The sequence below is a fragment of the Telopea speciosissima genome, chromosome 2, assembly GCF_018873765.1.
Source record: "Telopea speciosissima isolate NSW1024214 ecotype Mountain lineage chromosome 2, Tspe_v1, whole genome shotgun sequence".
Lineage (NCBI taxonomy): Eukaryota > Viridiplantae > Streptophyta > Magnoliopsida > Proteales > Proteaceae > Telopea > Telopea speciosissima.
Genome location: NC_057917.1, coordinates 16,989,540 through 17,016,483, shown reverse-complemented (window position 1 = coordinate 17,016,483; position 26,944 = coordinate 16,989,540). Strand labels below are relative to the sequence as shown.

The window sequence follows — 26,944 nt, the reverse complement described above, 5'->3', positions numbered from 1 at the left end:
TGTACTTTTAACTGTCAATTTAGTGGTCCTAATCCTAAATTATTCAATAACCAATTCTGTTACTGAATTTATCAGACCGCTGCTAATGCGCAGAGCCGTTTTAACTCTACATGATCATCTCTATCAAACACTCTAGAAAGAGCATGGAAATAAATTTACATGTACAGTATTAGAATAGCATTAGAAACGCATGTGGTAGAGGACTGCTTAGAATCGCCGGAATTCCTTCGGAGGCTTGATAGAGATCAATTTGGTAATTGATCCTACAGTCTCTTCCATTTTTCAAAAAGGAATACAAAAAGTTAAGAGTGGCACAGATGACAGAGACCAATTCAGGGCAAAAATTGGCTACCAAAAAGTAAGAAGAGATATATTATGGTAACAGAATGGATATAACCTTAAGGTTCTTCTGTACTTAACCAAGTCACAGTAATTTATTTCTGTTTAAACCATTAGATAAGCTCTATTAACCATATCAAACCAAGATAACAGATGGCTAGTTGGCTCAATCTGTAACCTTGTTACTTACCTTACTTAAATTAAGAGCTTAGAAGCTATTGAGTTGGCAAGGTTAATTACCTGCTGTCACCATCACACCCTCTTCATTGACCGTCATGGCGTTTATGATTGTTTTCGGTTGGGAGCTGGCAAAGAAAACATTAATCAAGTCAAGAGTATGATGAAGCAAATTAATTTAAGCCACTTTGTCTAAAACAGAAAATGGTACAGGCACATCGTATAAAAGTGAACTTAATTATGATTAAACTTTTGAGAACTAATAAGAAATGACGAAGTCTACAACCTAAATTCATAGCAGACTTCAAAAATTAATAACTTAAAGAGTGGTGGAATTGTACAACAAACATAAGGGGAGGAAACAAGTATATTATGACAAGCAGAAACTGCTTTTTAGAATAAGAACATGCAAATCAATTAATATTAACAAGAGAAGACAATATATCTTGATATCCTGAAATAACTAAATGAACAAATGAAAGGAGTGTGGTTCATCGCAATTATTCTTCTTCTCTTCTAGAAGGTCACATGCAAGGTGATTTTCGTGGGAATTCTGCTCAGCCAAATCTAACCATTAGAACCTGCTGAAATTTTGATCGAATCTTCCTCAACCCTAAAAGAGACTTGATTCAAATTTCATTACCATCCACCCAGCCGATTGTCTGAGATTACCCTTTTACCCCTCAATCCTATTTCTACTAGGATTCCTCAATAATTTCAGATTTAGTCGTCTGATTTAACTATAACTTTCAGCATCTCTGCTCTCCCATATAATCCACACTCTCCTAACTTAACCCTAACATCTAACCCTAGGTCCCATCAAACCCTAACCCTAATTTCACATAATTTGACCTAGCCGATTTTCCCAATCCATAGTAGATCCTGGTTATTGGTTCAAGTTGGTCTCCTACCAATCTAGAATTACATTATTCTCCTTTCTAGTTCCATACAAAAAATGGTAAAGATTAAAGAGAAGGTAGTAATTCTTGAAAACAGGTCGTGATATGTGAAACAAAGACAGTAAAAGAAAATATATACAGTTGACATTTTATATTTATTAAATTCATTTAAGTTAATGAACATGTATATATAATAAGTTCAAACCAAAGATGATTGTTATAGGAACTCATAATTGCATCTTCATCATTAGAACTTTCACAGGTGTAAATAAGCGATTGTAAAAGAAGACGCAAATAGGCAATGACAGCCCACCAGGAGGGGGGGCGAGGGAGGATGTCCCATATTGTTGCCAGCCATTCTCTTACGGGGTTTGCCCTTAGTCTCTTCGATATCAACACAATCTATCATTACCAATTACCCATACTCATACATACACAAAGAGAGAAGAGCCAGTACCTGGAAGGGCCAATATTTCAGAAGTTCCAGAAGCTTGATCTTGTCGAGTTGAACTAACTTGACTAGCCAACTGGGTTGGCAAGTTTCTGATTGCTCCATATTCAGCATGCATCTTTCATTGAACCATACATATAGTCAGAAGGCATAATGCTGTTGTCATTAAAAAGAAACAATTTGAAAAAAGAAAAAGTATGATAGAGCTATTACTACCTGCAACCCCCAAAAGAGTTGTAATAAATTATACAGTACTAGAGATTTTTTTTCCAGGACGACTTTCTGTCGTCAGGAATTCAAACTGCATAAGTAAATTGAGAAATCAAATACCGCAATCATATTTGGCAACTTAGGCTCCGTTTGGCAACACTCCAGCAAGTGTTTCTAGTGTTTTTTTGTTCTGCATGAGTGGAAAAAGGGTGGAAACACGTTTGAATGTCCATATCATTTTTCTACTCTCCTAGAGTATGGAGTAGAAAAGAAACAGAAAAAAGTTGCTTCTTTGTTCACAAAACACTTTCTGAAGAATCGCAAGAAATAAAAAAGATTTGGGACTCATGGCACGTCTGGCATCCATGCTTGTCCTCAAGCTTGTCCTTGAACCCTCTAATACTGCAAACGTCACTCCTCTCCCATTCTCTCTCTTTCTCCGACCTTCCTCTCTAATGTCGTTGCTGGTCATCTCTCTCAAAGTTGTCGTTGGTCACCGGCCGGCGACTTAGTCTTCTCTCCCTTAGAGGCCGGTACGGCTTCGCATGCCGCCATCTACTTGCACCTCCCTATGGCGCACACAGCTGCTGGCCACACCCCTATGGGGCACGATCTCCCTCTGCCATGATTCCCATGATGCATGCGGCCCTTGGCCACGCCTGCCATGGCACGTGCGGCCTGTGGTCGTGCCCTTGTGGTGTGTGTTGCCCTTCAAGGCAGCACTTATTCAAACCAAAAAAAAAATTTAGGGTTTTGTTGTTTGAAGGAAAGAGATGACGAGAAGATGAGTGAAGGGATCCTCTTTTCACCCGCATTCTTAATTTTATGAGGTAGGTATTTAAAAAGTGTTCTTTATGCATAAGCCTATAAGGATCTTAAATTGGAGCTCTAAAAATTCTGTTTATGTCAAAATTAAAGTGAACCTATGTTTTACCACATGTATCATATATTGATGTTAAAAAGATGGTTTACTTAGTGTCATAAACATAGATGCTAAAAAGATGGCACGATCTCCCTTTGTTGCGGATCCCATGATGCATCTGGTATGATTTTTATGATGGATGGTGGAGCTATAATTTGGAAGAGCGCCCAACAGAAGTCAATTGTCGATTCCACAACTAAAGCTAAGTACCTAGCAGCTAGTAAAGTGGCCAAGGAAGGGGTTTGGCTCAAGAAATTCTTGACAAACCTAGGGCTGGTCTTTAAGCTCATCGAGCATCCCGTTTCGTTGTTTTATGACAACATGAGAGCTATAGACAAGTAAAGGAACCTAGAGCTCATCAAAGGAATAAGCATGTGGAGTGGAAGTATTACTTGATTCGTGAAATTATACAACATGATGATGTAACCATAGCTAAGGTTGACTCTGCATAGGATGATGTAACCGTAGCTAAGGTTGACTCTGTATAGAATCTTTTTGATCCCTTGACAAGGGGTTTGTCGCCTATTGTTTTTTATAAACATGTTCAGAACATAGACATAAGGTTTATATGGGAGATTGTCTTAGATGTACAAACTTGGTTATTTAATTTAAATTGTTTAATTTATTTTGATTAGCGTTATTATATATTTCGAGCTTAATGTGTCCATAGGCTTGTCAACCTAAGACTATTCACCTCTAGGGACAAATTTTAACACTTTGTCCATATAGTGGTCATACTGTGTGCACTTAGGAATGTTGATTTCAAGACACAAGTGTGAGCATACAAATAGTGTGTACATTGAACTAGATCACTCGAGAATTTCAAATGTAGTATATTATCAGTTTATAAAGAAAATGAACCTCTTAAGTAGTTCATGATTAGTCCCTAGACCTGAGGGGTCCTTATCGATGTAGTTACGCATTGTGTGTTTTGATGTACCAAAGGTTGATGTCTCGTTGACTATATATCGATGCACTGGATTCACAGTGTTTGATTGTACTCAAAAGAAATGCCCAACATGGAATCCATTGCCCATTCTTTTGGAAAAATATCAAAGAGAGAGATTTTCTATATTAGATTGGACTTAAATCCGGATCTGGTAGCATTTATACATATAAAGCTGGCATCTATTGTCTCGAACTTGTTGAAAATATTTTCATCTTGGTCCAACTAGGTTGATAAAATCTCTGAAATGACTTTTCGGTTCATTAGGAATTTGACAGTATTTTACACATACCTTATAGTAAATCATGCAATATGTCCAATGGGGGATTTATGCATGCATTTACTACTCTTTTTGAGTATTGATTGTCACGTCTACTGAGCAACACCTGTCTTGGTTAACCATGTATTTAGAATACAGTATAGTTAAGACACATGGCATGTTGAGTGGAATCCCAATAGGATCCTACTCTTTCCTTTAAGTTCAACCCATATGTGCGAAGCTGTGGATCATGAATTCTTTTCATGATATAGTTTTTGAATCCTCATATAAGAGAAGATCTCATATTAGGATGGAGGAGATTGTTAGGAAAAGAATACATATATATATATATATATATATATATATATATATATATATATATACACATTGTGAAACCCTAACAGATATAACAATGCACAACACAAAAAATCGTAGCCTCCCTCTAGAAAATTTGTGCTCTCTCTCTCCCCTCTACTGGTTTGAGTGTGTGATTAGGGTTTTAGAGAAAATCCAGTTGATCGTGGAGGAGTTTGCATAGAAAGGAATGCAAAACTGTACATGTTCATGGGACTCACTGTGAAAAGGCTAAGATCATGTGTAGGCTTTGCATCTATGAAATTTCAGGAAACGATCAAAACGCTAGGTTTTCATTGGTTTCTCCCTCTAGTGGCTTCGATCCATTTCGTTTCCATGGGATCTCCATCATATACATTATTTTCAGAACAAGTTATTTGGCATGAATTAAATTTGAAACAAATGACAGAATAAATTGTTTAAAATATCACTGACCCTGTAGCTGATCCGTATCTTCTTGCTGGAACAAAGGAGAATACCAGTCAAGAAGGGTAACTATTACATCAGTACTTCAATTATACTAAATACTTAAACTTAAAATATGCTGAAACAGAAAATGGGGGGCGAGGGGTGACGCTGAGAGCAAGACCGAGACAGCAAGCCCGTAAAATCAAATCAAGGAAAACATCCGGTGAACTATGGACCAGAACTATGACTTCGATATGCATTTAGATAATTAAAAGAAGCTAAGGAAACAATACCTTTCAAGATCAAAGGGCGCATATTGGCCATGGATAGGAGAGAAGAGGTCGAGAGCTCTTTTAAGGGACTTGAAACTTAGCTTCTTGAGAGACTGCGGCTCTACTGGCTCCATATCTAATGTTGGGCCTGGCATCTCTCTCTCTCTCCCACTCTTAGTCGCGACTTGCTTTCACTCACTCCTTGCATCGCCCTCCAAACCCTCTCCCCCCTCTTTAGTCGCAACTCAATTTCACACGCTCCCTGTGTCTAGGAGTGTCAACCATAGTTAGTAAGTTCGGGAACGGCAACAATATGGGAACGGATACGTACGGTAGTCAAATGGACTGTAAGGCAATAATACTTTTCAAAAAATCCAGCGCAATAAAATGGTACGACAATAATGCGGTACGTGTTTAATACGTGTATAATATGGTTGCTCTGTAAAAATCCGGGAGCAAAAATGCGGGCATATATTCACTATGCAACAGACTTGTACACCTAATAAACATAATAATAGCATTTACTGGTGTGCCTAAATATATAGTTTGATTGGTTAACAAGCCTAGATTCATTACAATCTTTATTGTAGAACCCAAACTAACCAATCAAAAGGGATGATTGAAAGGAATTAGATAGACTACCACATTACAATCTTAATGAATATTGCTTAAGATTATATACATAGGCTTTTGTATACAAGAGAAAAATGTTAAACAAAAAACACAAGACAAGATTTCAATTCAAAAACCATAGATAAAAATTGTACAAAATATCATAATAAACAATTTTCTAATCTATTAAACTGTCACAAGCAACACAAGAGCTGAAAAGAGAAGATATACAAGGGGGTTTCGGCTATAGCTTCTTGTATTAGCAACCGAGAGAACCAAGCTTGTTAGAGTAGTAGCAGCAGAGAGGAGCAGCTGATCTACACTGCAAAAAAAAAAAAAAAAAAAGAGAAGAGATTTTTATATTTATGAAAGTCAAGAAGAGGGAGGAAAAACGAATAAAAAGAAATTCTGATTCACAGACCACATTCCCCATCTTAGAGAACCAGAGATAAATTACATGCACAATTGAATGAAATGAAAGAGATTCTGACAGGAATGTAATGGCCGCAAGAGAAAGATGGTGAGGGAGGGATCCTCAAGTGACCAATCGGGAAACTTAACGAAGTAGTTTCAGCCTTCCAGATTTCAGGTTGGTTGAAGAAAATGTAGGCAGTAACCAACAGGTTTGAGTCCCGACGGTGGGGCTTTAGTTCAATCGTTGAAGAAAATGCAAGCAGCAACCAATCGTTAGAATTGGAAAACCGTTAAAAACTAAAGCCGACAGCAAAGAGATGGAGAAGAATGGAGAGGAAAGGGTTTCAAAAAATACCTTAAGGAAACTGCCATTGCAATCACCGGCCTGAAGAACGCAAGAAGCACAGTCGCCGCCTCGCCGGAAGAAGAGACAGAGAAGAATGAAGGAGAATCAGCCGCTGAGTTTGGTCATTGGTTGGTTTTCCACTGGAGAAGAGAAGAGACGAGGGTTTGCTAGTTTGGTAACATTTAAGATAGAATCCAACGGTTAGTATTAGATTGGTTTAACGTTTAAGATTGATTTTATCTTTTTTTTTTTTTTTTTGTATATATAATTAAACGTATTATATGTGTATAATACATGTTTTATTCGTGTATAATACGTCAGACCTTAAAATCCATGTTTTTTCCCGTATCTGACGACTTATACGGCATACGGGATGTTTTTCATTAAAACACTAACTATGGTGTCAACCGGTCGGTGATGGTCGGTGACGGTCAGGCTTAAACGGGCACCACCATTTTTAATCTTAGCACCGTTCCCGACCTTTTATGTCATTGGGCCTTGAAAGGTTAGGCATGGACACAATAGCAATCGGTCGGTCGGTCATCGGGCCATAATCGATGCAAGCCAAAATCAAACTCTTCAAATCGTCGCCAATTTACGGGAGAACATCTCGCTTGCTAAAACAAAGAGTTGCACAAAAGGAATTGCAAAATCAGAGAGAAGACGGAAGCAAGCAAGCCAGCATCGGCAAGGGTAAGGATACTTTGAGGACACCGGAAGTATATGCAAAAGTTCAAGAACTTGGCTTGAAATCACCATTAATTGCTGGAAGAGTAGAAGACATGAGATGAGAAACCAAGGTTTCAAAAGAAACCATATTGCCCTATCTTTCTCTCACGCTATGCATACGAAGGTGATGGCAGACTGGGGGAGGCTATAACCAACAATGGTGTTAAATATGGCTCGTTGCACACTACACAGTCGATTCCGTCTTAAATCTGCATCAGGGAGCTTTTAGAGTTTCGTCTTTGAGAAGTTGGAAGGGGAGGGAGACAGGAGGGAGACAGGAGAGAGAGGGAGAGAGACACAGAGAGGGTCATTTTCAATAGAATGGAGACACAGCTGTAGTGGGGAGTGTTAGGGATTGTTTAAAATAAAATAAAAAAAAGCAAATCGAGATGTGGTGGTGGGGCCAGAGGGATGCAATATTATGGGATTTAAGGGTTGTGCCCTTTTGGCCTTATTGCATTAAATTTAAATGAGATGGGTCTGGACTATTGCTCATTTTTAACATATAATATAGGGTTTTCTACAATTATCATCCCAAAAATTTTACTATTTACTATTACCCCCTAAAAACTTTCAAACAACTGTTACCCTCCCCTGTTGTATACTAATCACTAACTGACCCCCACCATTACAGACCCGTAACGGAAGGGGTTAGTAGTGAAACTGTGTCGTTGTCACGGATTTTCTAGGACCAAAATGCCCTTAGTGGTGAAATAAACCCTTCTTCAAGGGGATACCTTCACTTCCTCTTCACTTCACCTGTTGTAGCAAATCGGAGGAAGAAGAACTTCGTCTCAGCCTTCGTTCTTTCTTATAATCTATGCCGCTTTGAATATCTAACTAATTTTCCCTTTTATCTACGGATTTTCTCAAACAATCTCTGCTTTCACTTTGTTTCAGGTATAACGCGAAACGCAGGCACTGGCGCCGTACTAAGCTAGGGTTTTGAGGTCGATGCGGATTCCTCTTTTTTTTTCCTTGGTTGAATTAGGTTTTACAGTAGTACATGATGAAACTAGCAGGGACACTTTTTGATTTTGTGTACCCCTGATCTACTGAATTTTTATTTAGATCTTTCTTATCTATGTAATTTTGGGGCTATTTTAAGTGGATACTCCTTTTGAGATCATATTTTGCTTTTGTAATGTTCTTATATTCGCATTTTCTGCTTGATTAGCTTTGCTTTCTTGTTTGATATGCTTTGATTTTTAATACCTTATTCTGTAGCTATGCTTTTAGTTCATGATGTTAGACTAATTAGCTATTGTTCTTAAGATGCACCTGATATTGTTGGTCAAAATCTAAAGTAGATCTGCGATGTTCTTCTTCTTCCTTTAACGGTGGCACCTCTCTATCCTTTTATATGGTGGAAGAAATCGTGGCCACTCGGAGGTTGAGACGAAGTTCTTCTTCAAGTGGGGTTGTATTAATGTGGAGAAACACACCTCCAGTGAATTTGGGTTAGACAAATAGAAGCTCTCCGGTTTGGTGATGGTACTCTAGCGCCGTCGACGAAGTTCGGGGATGGGTGCTCTAGCGCCGTCGACGAAGTTCGGGGATGGGTGCTCTAGCGCCGCCGACGAAGTTCTTCTTCTGGTTTGCTGCAACAGGTGAAGTGAAGAGGAAGTGAAGACGATGAAGTGCAGGTGAAGTGAAGAGGAAGTGAAGAAAATAAACCTTTGAAGTTTATTTCGTTTTGACATAAGGGTATTTTGGTCCTGAAAAATCCGTGACAACGGCACACTCTCACGACTAACCCCCTCCGTTACGGGTCTGTAACGGTGGGGGCCAGTTGGTTATTAGTATGCAACAGGGGAGGGTAATAGTTCTTTCAAAGTTTTGTTGGGGGGGTAATAGTAAATACGAAAGATTTTGGGATGGTAATTGTAAAAAACCCTATAATATATCATTATATAATATATATGTATCAAGAGGAAATATGTTTCGGTCGGTCTCATACCACGGACTGGGAACGACCGAATATCAATCGGGCCGGTCTCAAGCCCGGCACATTTATATTCGGTCGTGTCGGTTTTGGGTTTTCATCGGTCGGGACAAGTTGGTTCTACCGGTGCGGGTTTGGAATTGACACCCCTACCTACGTCCCCCTCTTCAGGCCTCATTCTCTCTCGTTATTTTTATATCGGGTATGCCGGTATTGGATGTATTTTTCTTTTTTTTAAGCTCTGCGTTTGGATTGAATTCTAACTCTCTTTGGTATCGTTTTTTTTTTTTTTTAATGAAATTAGAAAAAAATGTATATTAAACACAAAGGGTAAAGTACATGTACCCCCTATAATGCACCCAATACTCCTCGTACCCCCCATGTACCACCCCTGCAAATTTCACGTACCACCCCTACTTTACCCCCCTAATTCCAGATAAGTCCAAACCGTTAAGTTTAGCCATTAAGTGCTAAAAACTTGACCATTTTACCCTTTCTTCTATGTTTATAAATTTGAAAGACTTAATTGCATTGACCTATTTGTTCATAATATCAAAAGACCTTTTTGCCCTAACCTAATTTGATAAGACCCTTTTACTCCCACTATTTGTTCTTAAGAACCTAATCCAATCTAATTATCAAAATGCCCTTGCTAGGGCATAATTACCAAAATACCCTCATCTTCCCCAAAATCCATCTGTATAGACTGCATTATCGATAGAGATTTGAAATAGATAATGACAAGAAGAAGAATCAAGCATGAAAGATACATCACTAATGGCACTCAGTTACTAAAAAATCCAAATCAATAGATAACCTCTCAGTTATTTCAGTGGCCATAGTATCATACCCATCAGGCTAATAGGTTCTCAAAGACAAAGCAGAACAAAAATATAACATTCCTAAAAAAGAAAAAGGCATCAATGTTTCAAAGAAAAAATAGTAGGGAAAAATAGTAATGATTAAAGAGCAAGGGAAATAGCAAGGGGACAATAGATATGAATCTATCTCAGCAGAAAAAGTGAAAAACAAACAAGCAGAAACATAGTCGCTTCTCCAATACACAAAGTGCTGAAAGTAAAAAAACGGAAAGTGCACAGTCCACCAACCAAAAGCAAAAAACACAGAAGAAATTACAAAAGAGAAACTAAATGCAGCAGACTCACGTTGGATTCCGGCAACCAATTTTCCAGAAAACAGCGTACGACCACTGATTCTCGCAGCAGAGACACTTCGGAGCTTCTTTTAACAAGAACCCCATCACCTCCAGCGAAGAAATCTCAAAAAGTGAACTGAGCATAGTAAAGTTAAGAACAACAACAACTAAAGAACTTCAGTGCCGGAATCTATGAATACTCTGACGGACAGATTCTGGTCTAACTCCCACGGCACGATCCTATTTTTGCCTGTTTCGTCCTGACGCCACCTTTCCTCTTCCCCGCCGGTTCCAAATTTCCAACAATCAACTCCCGAGTACCCATGCTCATTTTTCAGGCAAAAGAAATAGTAAAAAAAAAGTAGAGAAGAAAAGAAGAGAGCTGAAGTGAAAGAAGGAACGAACGAAACCCTATGAATCAGCTGAGTAGGGTTCCATGACAAGAGCCTACACAAAGCCACAAGTGCTAATCTCATAGTTCACCATGATTTCCTCCATCTTCTGAACTTAATAACTTGAGAAAAAAGAAAAGTCTTGAACCTTATAATTCACTTCTGAGTTCTGAGCTCTGCTTCTGACCTTCCCCTCCACCGGGGAGAGGTCCGGTTTGGTAAGATAGAGATTCCAGTCATTCCAATCAGAGAACAAAAACCAGTTTGTGTTGGATTTTGAGAGAAGTTTCAGAAATGGAAGATGGATTTTGGGGAAGATGAGGGTATTTTGGTAATTATGCCCTAGCAAGGGCACTTTGGTAATTAGATTGGGTTAGGTTCTTAAGAACAAATAGTGGGGGTAAAAAGGTCTTGTCAAATTAGGTTAGGGCAAAAAGGTCTTTTCATATTATGAATAAATAGGTTAGGGCAATTAGGTCTTTTCAAATATATAAACATAGAAGAAAGGGTAAAATGGTCAACTTTTTAGCACTTAACAGCTAAACTTAACGGTTTGGACTTATCTGGAATTGGGGGGGTAAAGTAGGGGTGGTACGTGGAATTTGCAGGGGTGGTATGTGGACTTTTCAGAGCCTTAGGGGGGTACGAGAAATATTGGGTGCATACCCAAACCCAAATGAGAAATTACAACTGTGGGATGTCCTAACTACTGTTCCTATACATGTGGAAAGTTAAATTATGAAAGTGTTCAGTCACCTCAGCCAAGTTAAGAAAGAGGGGTAATATGTTCCAAGATATAGGGGATGGGGATTGAAAGGTTAGAAAGTTAAAAAGTATAATATTGCGAAGCCATATATCTCTAATCTGTATTCCTACTTGTCTTGTTCTATGCCACCCTTCCCACAAAGCAACAAGTTTCGCTTCCTTCACATCCTTTGTAGCGCATCTACCTGCATCTATTAGAACACTCTAACCATCTATCAAACCATAATAAGTCCACCGGGCTAAATTAAGATCTAGTTCAAAATTTCCTGCGACCAGCAAACCAGATATATTGGAATTAATAGGTGGCAAAGATAGATTAAATCTTAAAGGGGAGGAGCTAGATTGTTGCTGTTCGGGTGGGGTGATATCCATATCCGATAATCGCTTGAAACATTGTTAATGACCATCTGAGGGTCAGCCGGAGCATTGCACATAAGTACTTTGTTTCTTACAATCCAAATGAAATAACAAGTGATAATAAAAATTGGAAAAAAAAAATTAACTAAAGAAGCCTTATCCAGAAAAGGGGAACCACGCAAGGAGGTAACTAGATCGATGAAAGAGGGAGCAGATAATTGCTCGTTTTTATTCTTGTTTATGATCTATTTAAAGAAAATGAGTAATGAAAACAATCTTTTTTACTGAAAATAAAAACCGGTAGCTATTAGAAATAGGCCTGATTTGATATAGTGTTTATTTCAATTTTGAATTGATTTCATGAAATAGTCAACAAATGAATTTTTTGTCAACAAATTGAAATTATTTTTATTGCATCAATCTAAATTCTGAAGTATTTCAAGAATTAGAAATTCATTTGGTAATTCAATTTCTAGTAAGAGATTCACATTGGATTTTTTTAGGGGGAGAGAGTTCTCCACACCTCCAATGGGAAATGGTATCATCCATTGAGGGTTTGCACGGTCAAGGGAGGAGAGAAAAAATAATAAAATATCCATGTTAAATGGCATACAATACATGATAAAAATTTGAGCAAATTACTTGCACCCTCTGATGTTTGAAACAATAACAGACCACCCCCATAGTTTTCAATTTTTACGTGTTTCCCCCAGATGGTTGGCGATGTGAGTGAGGTGTTAGTTTTGAAAGATAAAAGATAGTTTTACCCTTTTTACATCAGTGACTAAAATGAAGTACTATTTTACCCTTATTTACATCTCCTTCGCCAAACCAAAAAATCCCTAAATTGATTTGTAGGGTTTTGATACACACCATCTCCGGCAAAGTTGCAGAAGACCAAACCATCTCTGGTGGACCTCCCCTTGCCCAACCACCATCCGGTGAAGATTAGTTTCTCCATCGCCCCTCTTTCTCGAATTTCAAAGACCTACACCTTTGAATCCAACTGAACACACATCCCTGGAACCGCTCACCCCTGTATAGTAGCAGCAGGGTAGTTGGAGAAGGTTACTTGTCTGCTGGTAGCGTTCTTGATTCATTTCATTTGAGTCTTCCCTCTCACCATCTCTGCAACCTTTTGTCCTCACTCCCTGATACAGTTGTAGAATCGCAAATCAAATCAATAGTAGTAGAAAGGTCTTCTTTTTTGTTGAAAAGCACAACAGAAAATCACATAGCAGATCAAAAACAAAAGGCAAAAAAAAAAAAAAAAAAGCCTCGACAATGGGGAAAGCTTTCTAATTATCAGAAATCTCTCCCCAAAAGAGGAAAAAAGAGACGACGAATTGAAATTCTCACCAAATCAACCAAAATTCAGAAGAAAATGGCTTCCTTTTCACCTCATCCCTAAACATGAGGAATGAGATTCCCCCAAGTGCAACCAGGAAATGGAAAAGCTTCCGTTGGAGGATCAAATAACATGGAAACAACTCACATACTCGCCCTCACGTGCGTACTCTCTCTCTCTCATACAAAAACTTGTTTTTTTTTTCTAAATTTCTTTTTTAGTTTTTAACTTCTGTATTTTATTTGCTCTCATTCTAGCTTGGTAGCTCTTTTTCTAAAAACAAAAAGGGAAAAATAGAGTTGAGGGACTTTGGTAGAAGTTATAGCAGCAGCAGAGTGGAGCTCCCTCACTAGTAGATCCACGACGATGATTTCTTTCTTTGCAGTTCACCGGAGAAGAAAGAGATAGATGGAGGAAGATGACAATGGAGCGTTGGTCTTGGGGGAGATGGATTTGGGTTATGGGTTATGTCTCATAAGGGTAAAATGGTCAATAACAAATTTTGAAGGGTAATATGACCATTTTAAAATGTTTAACTACACCTAACGGTTTCAACTTAACGGAAAGGTTTTTTTTTGTAGGCCCCACAATCGTCCAACGGTGATCCATGTAAAAGTTGAAACTACAAGGTGTGTTTTGTTATTGTTTCAAACACCAGGGGTGCATGTAATTTGCTGTAAAATTTTTTGTTCAAATACTTGATAGTTTTTAATAAAATATACAAAAAAGTTACATGAAAATAAAAAACACAATAGACATTGTGTTCATCCTCAATCACATTATGCTTTCTCGATTTGATCTGCAATTTCTTTACAATATGTTTCTCATCGCTGTTGTTATGTGCCACCCACCACATCCGAGCAATGTTCCAACCTCATCATCATAATTATCACTACTGTCTTCATCATCGAACTCTCCCCTCTCCGCTTTTTCAAAAAGTCAATTTGATGCCGCTTGCTTTCTAATAAAGTTGTGTATGGTTACACAAGCAATCACCACAAAAAATTTGTGTCTTTTTTTGGTTAAACCAAACTTGTGTCTTGAAACTATACCGAGACATCATCTTTAGAATGGGAAAACACATCTTCAAGACGCCAAATGCTCTCTCAATAACAGTTATTAATTAGCGATGAATGTGTAAAATTAAACAACTCTACTCCTTTTGGTCTTCTACACCAAAAATCATGTTGATGATATCAAATATTCTTGAAAGGTGCCATATACTCAGCCGTATGTGTGTATCTAGAATCAACAAGATAGTATTTCCTACAAAATTAAACATATAAAGTTATACTTTAAAGTGTCAAGTCATAAAAAAATTGATAGTTTTCTGTACAATTATCATATAAAACGTCACCCAGTGGCAGATGGGGAAATTTAAAACGAGGAGTGTTCATGGCTTCCCATAATATTCGATTGTCATGTGTAAGGAAGGTGAAACACATGTCAGATGAACATGTACTACATACATTTTGGTAACTTCATTCTCTCTACCGGATCTATATAGTACTTCTTTGTCAAGTGAAAGTAATGTGCTTACATGTGTTCTATCTATTGCTCCAATGCAATTCGCAAAGAACGGACTATATTTCCTATTTGATTTGAACTCTGGTGGTGTCTCCTCAAATGAAGATGGTTGTATCATCTCTTGAGCAAATATTCGTAGTGCTGCCAATGATGAGTTGATTTCGATTATGTGATGTTAGATCCAATAGATGTTGGGGCCTCCAAAGCCAATATATGTAGATGGTTCATAATGTTTTAGGCCATCTTTGGTATAGTATTTATTTTTTATTTTTTCCTTCAAAAACGTTTTTGGTTGTGTTTGGTATCGTTTATGGAGCCTGTTTCAATTTAAAAAAGATTGAAAAAAACCAAAAATAGGTCTTGATACATTTATGTGTTTTGGCAAAAAATAACGTTTCGTCATTTTTGCGGGGACTTCAATGAGCACATGCACTTAAGTCTAAAAATCAAAGGATAGGAATGCCATTTCTCATTTAATTAGAAGATCGACCCTCCTTTTTTTGTATTCTTCTTCTTCTTCCTCCTGCTGCAACACCATCCGCCACTTCCCCAACATCTTATTTTTTCTGTACTCCACCCGTCCCCTCACTTCTTCTTCATGCGACTCCACCCACATTTCTTCTGCTTCTCCTCCTTCTCCTTCAGGGGAGTGTAGGAACTTGAAAATATAGGTCACACAATCTTCGGGCAGAATGGCCGGAGATGTTGTTGGCGGGGAGGAGACTAAATTCTTCAATCTAGAGGATTACTTATTTTCTTCTCCCCCTCTATTCTTTACTGCTAAAACTGAGGATAGCAGTACGTAACAACTTTCCTTATTCATACTCAATTCCCAAATCAAATAAAAAAGGGAAGTTCCCCAAAATAATCTCTCTCCAATTACTTTCTATATTCCTACTCATTCTCAACTTCTTTTATCATTCATCTATTTGATAAACAGAGAAACTTATATTACTTGAGCAACAGCTCTGGCCGATCTCCCCGACGATTGTGTGACCTATATATTATTTTCTCTCTCTCGATCTCTCTGATGGTTTTAAATAAATTAAGAGTTTGTTGTATGCTTGATCTTGATATTTTTTAGCTACGATTCGATTTGTAGATCATTCTATCGTTGTTGATTTTATTTGAAGATCTTCATGATTTTAAGGAAGGAGAGCTGACAGATTTATAAGGAAGGTGGGTGAAGGGAACATCTCTTAACCCATTTTTCCAAAAAACCATTTTGCACATAGGGATACCAAACCCATTTCTTGAAAAAAACCATTTTATGTCTATTGGTTACCAAACCGTTTTTATGTTTTGATAAAAAATGATTTTCGTTAATGACTTATGTTAAATAGGCAAAAATAAAAAGGAAAAATGATACCAAAGATAGCCTTAGTCTTCCATTGTATCATTTATGTTTATGGAGTCTATTTTATCCTTTGTAAAGTGTATATTATACATGATTTGCCATTATCACACAACAACCCATGAAGGCCAACACCTATATCTTTAACTCGAATATGCGGGTGCTACATTCCATAACCTCATCATGTGGAAGTTCTCTTAATCCTGCATAGGATAATTTCAATGACATGGTGAATACACTTTTATTCCTTAATGGAATTATCCAAAAAACTTCTTAAAAGTGTACTTATCAGTAAAACAAGCATGCCCTTAAGTACGTAAATAATAAAATCAATAATGGTTAAAATTTATTTAATAGATCACATGGGAAATAGAAATAATCCCCTAAAATAATTTCTGAAGATTAATTCTTAAAATTACTTTCACAAAAAAACCATTAAGCATCATAACAGTTTCCTGAAAATTTCTATAAACAAGAAACGGTTTATGCAAGTTACAATCAAATGGGTTTGAAGAATCGGGTCGACCCGGGTCTAGCCTGTCGATGAACCATACAGGTTCGTTATGGGCCAAGAATCAGGCTGCCTGTCGCTGGTTTACTTAGTGACATAAACATAGATGCTAAAAAGATGGCACGATCTCCCTTTGTTGCAGTTCCCATGATGCATGCGGCTATTGGCCGTGCCTGCCTGTGGTCGTGCCCTTGTGGTGTGTGTTGCCCTTCATGGCGGCACTTATTCAAACCAAACAAAAAAAAAAGGGTTTTGTTGTTTGAAAGAAGGAGATGACCATTGGAGAAGATGAGTGAAGGGATCCTCTCTTCACCCACATTCTTAATTTTATGGGCTTGGTATTTAAGAAGTGTTTTTTTATACATAAGCCTAAAAGGATATTAAATTGGAGCTCTAAAAATTCTATTTATGTTAAAATTAAAATGAACCTATGTTTTACCACATGTATTATACATTGATGTTAAAAAGATGGTCTACTTAGTGACAGAAACATTATTTTTGGTACTTTGGGATTTTATAAATCCAAATACACCATGCTCTATTTTTTAGATGTACATAAGATGTGTATTGTGTCTTGACATGAGATGTCATTATTAAACATATACTAAAAGTTAGTTTATGCACATGTGTTTTTGTAACTGTTACTTTTCACATATATTGAAGTTAAATTGTGAGGATCATGTACATTATGATGACTATGGTTATGGGATACAAAATTGTAATCATGAGATGCATTATGTGAATGGCATGGTATGCATGTGGTGATATATGTAGGTTTTTTCTCCCTTCTTTCTCTCTCATCCCTCTCTTTTTTTGCAAATGTTGTAATTCCCCTCAGGCAGCCCAAGTAGTGGGTTGGTTTTCAGAGTTTTATTTATTTAAAGAGGTTGTAATTAATAGAATTAGCTTTTAATTTTATTTTGATCATAATGAGATCATGATCGTGGATCAAAGTCTTTTCAATGGTAATGATCAAGAGAAGATTGAAGGAGTTGGTTGCTTTCTTCAAGTGATCAAGACCTTTTATTTTAAATTATTTCCCTGTAATATTTATAGTGGATGTAATTTATTTGCATTCACATTATCGCATAATTAATGTTGTGAGCGAATGACAATTAGGGCTATGTTACTCCCGCCCATCTTGCAATCAAAGTGAATTTGCATTAGATGCAAACTCCTATTGATTATAGATGCAATCCTATAACCACTAGTTCTTTTATTTTTCATGTGATGGATGGATATATGAATGGCCATATAATGGTGATATATGTATGCGTTCTTGCTTCTCTCTTATTAAAGCAAGTATGATGTGGGAAACCCTAACTGGTGGGATTCCCATGACCTCCCTTAGTCGGTGGATGTAGAGGTCCTATTGACCTACTCTTGCAGATGCCGATAGGATAATGCTACAATAGTTTAAAGGAATGGACTACAATCATCTCCTATGTTATAGGTACAGGATATGATTAATGGGAGATGTATTACAATAGTGGACATCAAATCCACAATGTCATAATTCATTCCGAGACAAAGGATATACAATTGGCTTGACTGTGTGTCAGCTGATAGGAATGGGTATGACACTCAAGTGGCCTAAATTTATTGGAAGTCTTCGTGATTGACAGAAAAGTCAACTGAGCAAACATGTATGTGATGAACTCCGTTCGGCTAAGTCATGTACATAAGAATTGATTTGTTCCAATACACACCTCAAAGAATAGAGGGAAGATTAGGGTATGGGTAACAATGGATTTAGGATTTGCCCCTTCCTTTCAATGGTTTTAGGTCACGCTAAGTTATTGTTTTGTACATCATGTAAATATACTATCATGTCAACCCAAATCAACTACCCTACCCTCAATAAAAACCACATTTTGACCGGCATTAGTTATGTTGACTGGAGGATGAACATTAAGTTACTCCTAACCGCGGAAGGTCTAATGTCTGACATTGAACAAGATGAGCCAGAACTCTATGAAACTTGAAAGCAGCCTATGAGTTGTTTCATCAAAATAACTTTAACACCAAACTCCTAGTTTTGAGTTTTGTTAATAAGACCATTACTGATTATGTTAAGAATCTGACCTTAGTCAAAGACATGATGGAGGAGTTGGAAGAGATATATGGTAGATAGAATAGCCATGCTCATCATCAGCTAGTCACTCTCCTCTATAGCACTAGGATGACTCCAGGGATTGACCATGTCATGAAATTGAGGAATTTATTCCAGGAACGGAAACCCTAGCTATTTCTTTTAAGCTAAATTATGAGACAGAGTTTATACTCTATTCTCTCCCTTAGGATATCTACGAATTTTTTTATGTGAATTACAATATGAACAAAATCTACGTAGAACTTCTAGAGTTTGGCCACATATTGCAAGAGGTAGAGATAACATTAAAGAAACAGAAGGTGGAGGTCTTAACGACAGAAAAGCAACTTCTTTCCTCTAAGCCTAAGGGCAAAAGAAGAAGACCAATAAGGGTAAGACCCTTAAGGTGGTTAACCAAAAAGTTCAGAAGGGCAAGAAACCTGAAAAGGGGCCTCATTTTTATTGCAAAAAGGACAAACATTGGAAGAGGAATTGTCTTGCTTACCTAGTATCTTTGAAGAAGCCGCCGGAAGAATGTATTTCTGAAACCTTTGTCCTTTATGATTCTAATTTGTCAAAAGAACCATCTAATTCGTGGTTGGTGGACTCTGGTTCTACCACTCATATTTGCAAAATAAGGTAGGGGTTCAAGCTAGTAAGGATGTGGTTTGTCTTAGACTCTCAGGATGGGTACCGGAGCTGAGGCCTCTGCAAAGGCCATTAGAAATCTTAGTTTGTACTTTCATAAAATAGTTAGTTTTGAGAGATTATTTTTATGTTCCTACTTTTATGAGAAATATTGTTCCGTTTCAAAGCTAGTTATGGATGGATATACTTTTCGATTTGGAACTAAGTTACCTATTCGGTCCAATGGTTTTTTTATTACTACTGGCTTCTTAGATAACGGATTGAATATCTTAAAACCTGGTTTTGAAGCAAATAAAATCTCTAATATGCATTTGAAAACAAAATCAGCTCAAGATAATTATACTACCTTTGATACCTTAGGTTAGGTCATATTGGAGTAGAAAAGATACATTAAATTGGTAAAGGACGGACCTTTAGATAGTCTAGAGGTAGAACCTTATCCAACCTGTGAATCGTATCTATAAGAAAAAATGACCAAGAAGCCCTTTCCTAACAAGGGCAAAAGCATGGTTTAAAGTATCAATAAGTATCGTATCATGTTGGTCGATACGTATCGATATCGGCAGGTACAGATACGATACACACCAAAACGTCTTTCTTTTTTAAATGGACTGTCATGGATTGTGTTGATATGTATCAGCTGATACGGGATGATACAATACGATACAATCAGGGAAAAAGAACTCGCGAGATCTCGACGAGTTTCTTGCTTTTTGAAGTGGTCAAGATAAGATGCTAGGCTAGTTCAAAAAAGTACACCATCTCAAGCGAAATCTCGGTTGAGTCGAGATCTCGACCTGACCCAAATTTCAACCCTTTTTTTTTCCTTATGAGGTACCGCTGCCTCATTTTGCACCTAGATTTCAACCTCAACATGACTATGATTATGGCCAGGAGAGCACCGGTTCCAAATATAGTAGCTATGGTCAGTTTGGGCAGTCAACACTTGAGTTCGACAATCAAAGCACTAGGTCAGGTTTTGTGGACATATTTCCAGTCCCAAACCAGTCACACCCATACATGTCTCAATATGACAGTAGCAGTGGATCTCAAGCCTCATGGCAACCGACTCTTCTATAGCCTAAGTTAGGGGACTTGGATTATATTGATGACAACACTTATATGAGTACTGTGGCAAACTATGTGCAACACTACAGCAACATTATAACATAGGAAGAATATGTGGACCGCATCGTTCTAAATGAGTGAATGCATTACATTTTATGGGATGATAGATCATAGATGTAGTATGTTAAACAGATTAATGTATTGTACACTAACATTTCTAATGCTTATTTAAGTTGTTTTACATTAATTGAATGTTTTGATTGCTTTCTATTACTAAATTATGTGTAGAATAGGGTATTGTAGTACATCGTCTCCTACCAACCTAGGGTTCGAAGTGAAACTCCTATTTGGACTTTGTTTTTGCAAAATCTGATAGTGTCATTATGTTTAAATGACCTAAAATAGGCTGAGTACCAAGTTTCAGCCCCAAAATAGGTCTAAAACCCAACGAAATCACCCATTGAGTTGGGAAATTTTTTTTACCCCAACCCAACTTGTTATTTTGGTTGATCGAAACCTGTACTCGAGACGAGTTCTTCTATAGATACGACAGATATCGATGTATCGATACGTCCAGTAAAGGGTTCTGTGGGTGCTTTAATACATAATTACATATTAATATGTTTTGATACACATCAACCAATACGGCTTGATACATACCGATACGCACCGATACCCTTGATACATTCCAAAAAAAAGTTGTATTCACTCATAGACTCGATACAACTCCTATTCTAACAGAAAAAAGAAGAAAAACTCTCAACCACGAGACTAAAATCTTGCATTTAATCTTGATTTTTCACACTTTTGGACTAAAACATGAATCAAGGATTGCTACAACATCATCCTTTGCATCATCCAATACTCTTCATGGCTATAGACGATTACAACATATAAGAAACATCATCTTTATAGCAATTTCAATTTAAGGCACTTTTTTTTGTTATAATTATTCTCTATTTTAGTATTTATACATGATATATATTATATATTGCTTGTTTATATTGTTTTTTGTGTCCAAAAGTGTATTTCTATATGTATTTTGACCATTTTTCATGCATTTATACACCATTCGATATGTATCTCCAATACGATACGTCTCTTAAAATTGCCCGACCGATACAATACCTGATACCGATACTTTAAACCTTGGGCAAAAGAGCCAAAAATTTTTTGGAATTAATACATTCGGATGTATGTGGACCCATCAACGTTCAAGCAAGAAATGGATACGAATATTGTGTAACCTTCACTGATGATTACTCTCAATATGGATACATATACCAAATTCTCCGTAAATCGAAAACGTTTGAAAAGTTTAAAGGATTCCGAGCTGAGGTTGAGAAGCAATTGGGTGACTGTATCAAGTGCCTTGGATCAAATCGAGGAGAGTACTTATCAAATGAATTCGGGGACTATTTGAAGGAAGATAGGATTATATTTCAGTTGACTGCCCTAAGAACACCTCAACAAAATGGCGTTCAAAGAGACTAAACCGAACACTATTAGATTTGGTTCGATCCATTGTTAGCTACTCAGAACTACCTTTATCGTTTTGGGGTTTTGCCTTGGAGACCACCATCTAAATCCTGAACAAGGTTCCAACAAAGTCTGTACCCAAAACACCATTTGAGTTATGTTATGGGCACAAGCCCAGTCTACAACATATTAGGGTGTGGGGTTGTATTGCACATATTCGAAAGTAGTAAACAAACAAGTGAAAATCTCATACATATAGATGCTACTTTCTAAGATACCCTAAAACTATTATTAGTTTTTATTTCTATGGCCCTGTTGATCAAAAGGTTATAGTGAGTAAACATGCGAAATTTCTTGAAGATAAAATGATTTCATCCAGTGGTCATAAAAGAGGTGTATAATGATCAAGAACCTTTTGCACCTGTCGTACCTCTTGTTGACATACCCACTTAAGGAACAACCCTAAAAGCCTCAACGTAGTGGGAGGACCATTAGGCCTCCAACTCGTTTGACTCTTACTACAGAAGATTAGACAGTGGAAGAGTTCCACATGGTGTCTAACTCTTCAAACATAGATCCCTATACTTACTATGAGGCTCTAAAGAATGTTGATTCTGTCAAATGGTTGGAAGCTATGCGTACTGAGATTGATTTCATGCATTCTAACCATGTCTGAACTTTAGAGGATCCACCTCAAGGCGTTAAGCCCATAGGATGCAAGTGGATCTTCAAAAGGAAGAAAGGCGTGGATGGTAGTGTGGAACATTTCAATGTAAGACTGGTGGTGAAGGGACACACTCAGAAAGAGGGTATAAACTATGATGAGACCTCCATAGTGTTGATGATTAAATCCATCAAGACTTTAATATCGATTTTTGAACACTATGATTATTAGATATGGTAAATGGATGTACAGACCGCTTTCCTTAATGGATATTTAGATGAGGTCATATACATGCATCTGTCAGAAGGTTTTCTTTCCCCAGGGGAATAAACAAAGTCTGCAGACTATTAAGATCCATTTATGGACTCAATCAAGTTTTCCGGAGCTAGAACATCCATTTTGATCAAATTGTCAAAAAATTTAAGTTTGAACAAAACATAGATGAGCAATGCGTTTATAAGATAATCAGTGGGAGTACCGTCTGCTTTCTTGTCCTCTATGTGGATTACATTTTGCTCATTGGGAATAATGTGGGGTTACTTTCATCTGTAACAATGTGTTAATTCGAGATATTCTCAATGAAAGATCTTTGTGAAGCCAATAACATCCTAAGGATAAAACTTGTAAGAGATCACAAGAATAGGATGTTAGACTTATCACAATCCACTTATATTCATAGTGTTGGATAGGTTCAACATGTAGGATTCTAAGAGAAAATGTTCCTCTCAGACATAGAATCACTCTTAAGTCATAATGCCCTCAAACTATTGAGGACATTGAGGCTATGAAGAAAATCCCTTATGCTTTAGTTGTAGGGAGTCTCATGTATGACATGTGTACCAAACCATACATTTGTCATACAGTAGGGATTATGAACCGTTATCAATCCAATCCAGGACAAGAACATTGGACTCCTATCAAGGGGATCCTCAAGTATTCAAGGAGGATTAAAGATTACTTCCTAGTTTATGGTTGTGATCAGTTGTCAATTGCGGGTTACAAAGACTCATATTTTCAAATTGACAAAGATGACAAAAAGTCCACATCTGGTATGATTTTTATGATAGGTGGTGGAGCTATAATTTGGAAGAGCGCCCAATAGAAGTCAACAGTCGATTTCACAACTGAAGCTAAGTACCTAGCAGCTAGTAAAATGGCCAAGGAAGGGGTCTGGCTCAAGAAATTCTTGACAGACCTAAGGGTGGTCCTTGAGCTTGTCAAGCATCCTATTTCGTTGTTTTGTGACAATATGAGAGCTATAGCACAAGCAAAAGAACCTAGAGCTCATCAAAGGAATAAGCATGTGGAGCGAAAGTATCACTTGATTCGTGAAATTATACAACGTGATGATGTAACCATAGCTAAGGTTGACTCTGCATAAAATCTTTCTGATCCCTTGACAAGGGGTTTGTGACCTATTGTTTTTTATAAACATGTTCAGAACATGGGCATAACGTTTATATGGGAGATTGTCTTAGATGTACAAACTTGGTTATTTAATTTAAATTGTTTAATTTATTTTGATTACCATTATTATATATTTCGAGCTCAATATGTCCATAGGCTTGTCAACCTAAGACTATTCACCACTAGGGACAAATTTGAACACTCTGTTCATATGGTGGTCAAATTGTGTGCACTTAGGAATGTTGATTTTAAGACAGAAGTGTGAGAGTACAAATACTGTGTACATTGAACTGGATCACTCAAGAATTTCAAATGTAGTGAATTATCAGTTTATAAAGAAAATGAATCTCTTAAGTAGTTCATAATTATTCCCTAGACCTGAGGGGTACTTATCGATGCAGTTACGCATTGTGTGTTTTGATGTATCAAAGGTTGATGTCTCTTTGACTATATATCGATGCACTGGATTTGCAGTGTTTGATTGTACTCAAAAGAAACGCCCAACATGGAATCCATTGCCCATTCTTTTGGTAAAATATCGAAGAGATAGATTTTCTATATTAGATTGGACTTAAATCTGGATGCAGTAGCATTTTCATATATAAAGCTAGCATCCTCAAACTTGTTGAAAATATTTTCTTCTTGGTCTAACCAGGTTTATAAAATCTCTAAACTGACTTTTTGGTTCATTAGGAATTTGACAGAATTTTACAGATACCCTATAGTAAATCATGCGACATGTCCGATGGGGGATTTATGCATGCATTTACTACTCTCTTTGAGTATTGATTGTCACGTCTACTGAGCAACATCTGTCTTGGTTAACCGTGTATTTAGAATACAGTATAGTTAAGACACATGGCATGCTGAGTGGAATCCCAATATGAAATTACCCTTTCCTTTAAGTTCAACCCATATGTGTGAAGCTGTGGATCATGAATCTTTTCATGATATAACTTTTGAATCCTCATATGAGAGAAGATCTCAGATTAGGATGGAGGAGATTGTTAGGAAAAGAATGTTGATTCCTAATAGGAAAGGCAACACTGTGTGCAAGAGTTTCACAATATATATATATATAGATACATTGTGAAACCCTAACAGATATAACAATGCACAACACAAAAAATCGAAGCCTCCCTCTCCAGAAAATTTGTGCTCTCTCTCTCCCCTCTCTACTGGTTTGAGTGTGTGATTAGGGTTTTAGAGAAAATCCGGTTGATTTTGGAGGAGTTTGCATAGAAAGGAATGCAAAACTGTACATGTTTATGGGACTCGCTGTGAAAAGGCTAAGATCATGTGTAGGCTTTGCATCTATAAAAATTCAGGAAACGATCAAAATGCTAGGTTTTTATTGGTTTCTCCCTCCAGTTGCTTCAATCCATTTCGTTTCCATGGGATATCCATCATATACATTATTTTCAGAACAAATTATTTGGCATGAATTACATTTGAAACAAATGACAGAATAAATTGTTTAAAATATCACTAACCTTGTAGCTGATCCGTATCTTCTTGCTGGAACAAAGGAGAAAACCAGTCAAGAAGGGTAAATATTACATCAGTACTTCAATTATACTAATTACTGAAACTTAAAATATGCTGAAATAGAAAAAGCGGGGCGGGGGTGACATTGAGAGCAAGACCGAGACAGTGAGCCCGTAAAATCAAATCAAGGAAAACATCCGGTGAACTATGGACTGGAACTATAATTTCGATATGCATTTAGATAATTAAAAGAAGCAAAGTAAACAATACCTTTCAGGATCAGGGGCGCATATTGGCCATGGATAGGAGAGAAGAGGTCGAGAGCTCTTTTTAGGGACTTGAAGCTTAGCTTTTTCAGAGACTGCGGCTCTACTGGCTCCATATATAATGTTGGGCCTGGCATCTCTCTCTCTCTCTCCCATTCTTAGTCGCGACTTAATGTCACACACTCTTGGCGTCGCTGCCTCACCCTCTGTCCCCTTCTTTAGTCGCGACTCAATTTCACACGCTCCCTTCGTCCCCCTCTTCAGGCCTCATTCTCTCTTGTTATTTTTATATCGGGTCCGCCGGTATTGGATGCATTTTCCATTTTGGGATTTTTACAATTACCACTCCAAAAACTTTCATATTTACTACTACTCCTCCCCCCCTCTCCAAAAAAAAATTCAAACAACTGCTATCCTCCCCTATTGCATACTAATGACTGTGTGACGTCCACCATTACAGACCCATAACGGAGGGGGTTAGTAGTGATACTGTGCCATTGTCACGGAATATGTAGGACCAAAATGCCCTTCGTCCAAAGTGAAATATAACAATCTTAAAAAACAGCTGATCCGGCATACTGAATCCAGACCCGGCATGCCGAATCTCTTTTGGCCTGCTTAGCACAATCTCAAGATTTGCTCACAGAGAGTAAACGGAATGTGTTGAATCTTGATCCGGCATACCGAATCACAATCCAGCATGCCGAATCATGATCCAACATACCGAATTGTGTTATGACTGTTATAAATTAGCCATTGGTCAACGGATATATTCTGTGATCCGGCATACCGAATTGGGAAACGGCATACCGGATCAGGACAGACTTTTCAACGGACTGAGTTTCTTCTTATCAATCTGTTTTATCCTATTAGGATGTAGATGTAAGATCAGAGGTTTCTAAATTTTATTGAAATTGTAATTCATAAAGTGTAGAAATGTAAAACCAGTGTACCTAACTTGCTGTATGAGTACTACCTCTGATAAGGACAACAGTTACTGATTAAGACTTTTGAAAATCCATAACTATCAGTTAGAAAATAGAGAGAGGAAATCTGTGAGAAGCCAAGCTATGAAAGCTCTGTACAGGGGAAATCTGGCTTGGGCTTAGGTCTGCTAGCCTTTGTCAGTGTCAATTACC

The 26,944-nt window shown here is 37.4% G+C and overlaps 1 protein-coding gene across 1 annotated transcript; it reads right to left on the bottom strand.

Annotated features, from left to right (window-relative positions):
- Positions 1 to 1,840: 1,840 nt before the first annotated feature.
- Positions 1,841 to 25,985, bottom strand: LOC122650504. Its single transcript, XM_043843914.1, has 3 exons — positions 25,810 to 25,985; positions 25,545 to 25,569; positions 1,841 to 1,984 (listed from the first exon to the last, which is right to left on the bottom strand). Exons 1-3 carry the CDS (start codon positions 25,959 to 25,961, stop codon positions 1,841 to 1,843), a joined length of 321 nt encoding a protein of 106 aa, XP_043699849.1. The 5' UTR covers positions 25,962 to 25,985.
- Between the last annotated feature and the right edge of the window lie 959 nt (positions 25,986 to 26,944).

Bases quoted from the DNA above. Each gene is read 5' to 3' on its own strand.
- LOC122650504 (XM_043843914.1), bottom strand. From the start codon at position 25,961: ATGGGAGAGAGAGAGAGAGATGCCAGGCCCAACATTATATATGGAGCC. The intron at 25,570-25,809 runs GTATTGTTTACT...CCTTTGTTCCAG, and splicing joins TGCGCCCCTGATCCTGAAAG to CAAGAAGATACGGATCAGCT. The intron at 1,985-25,544 runs GTTAGTGATATT...GTTCAATGAAAG, and splicing joins AGATACGGATCAGCTACAAG to ATGCATGCTGAATATGGAGC.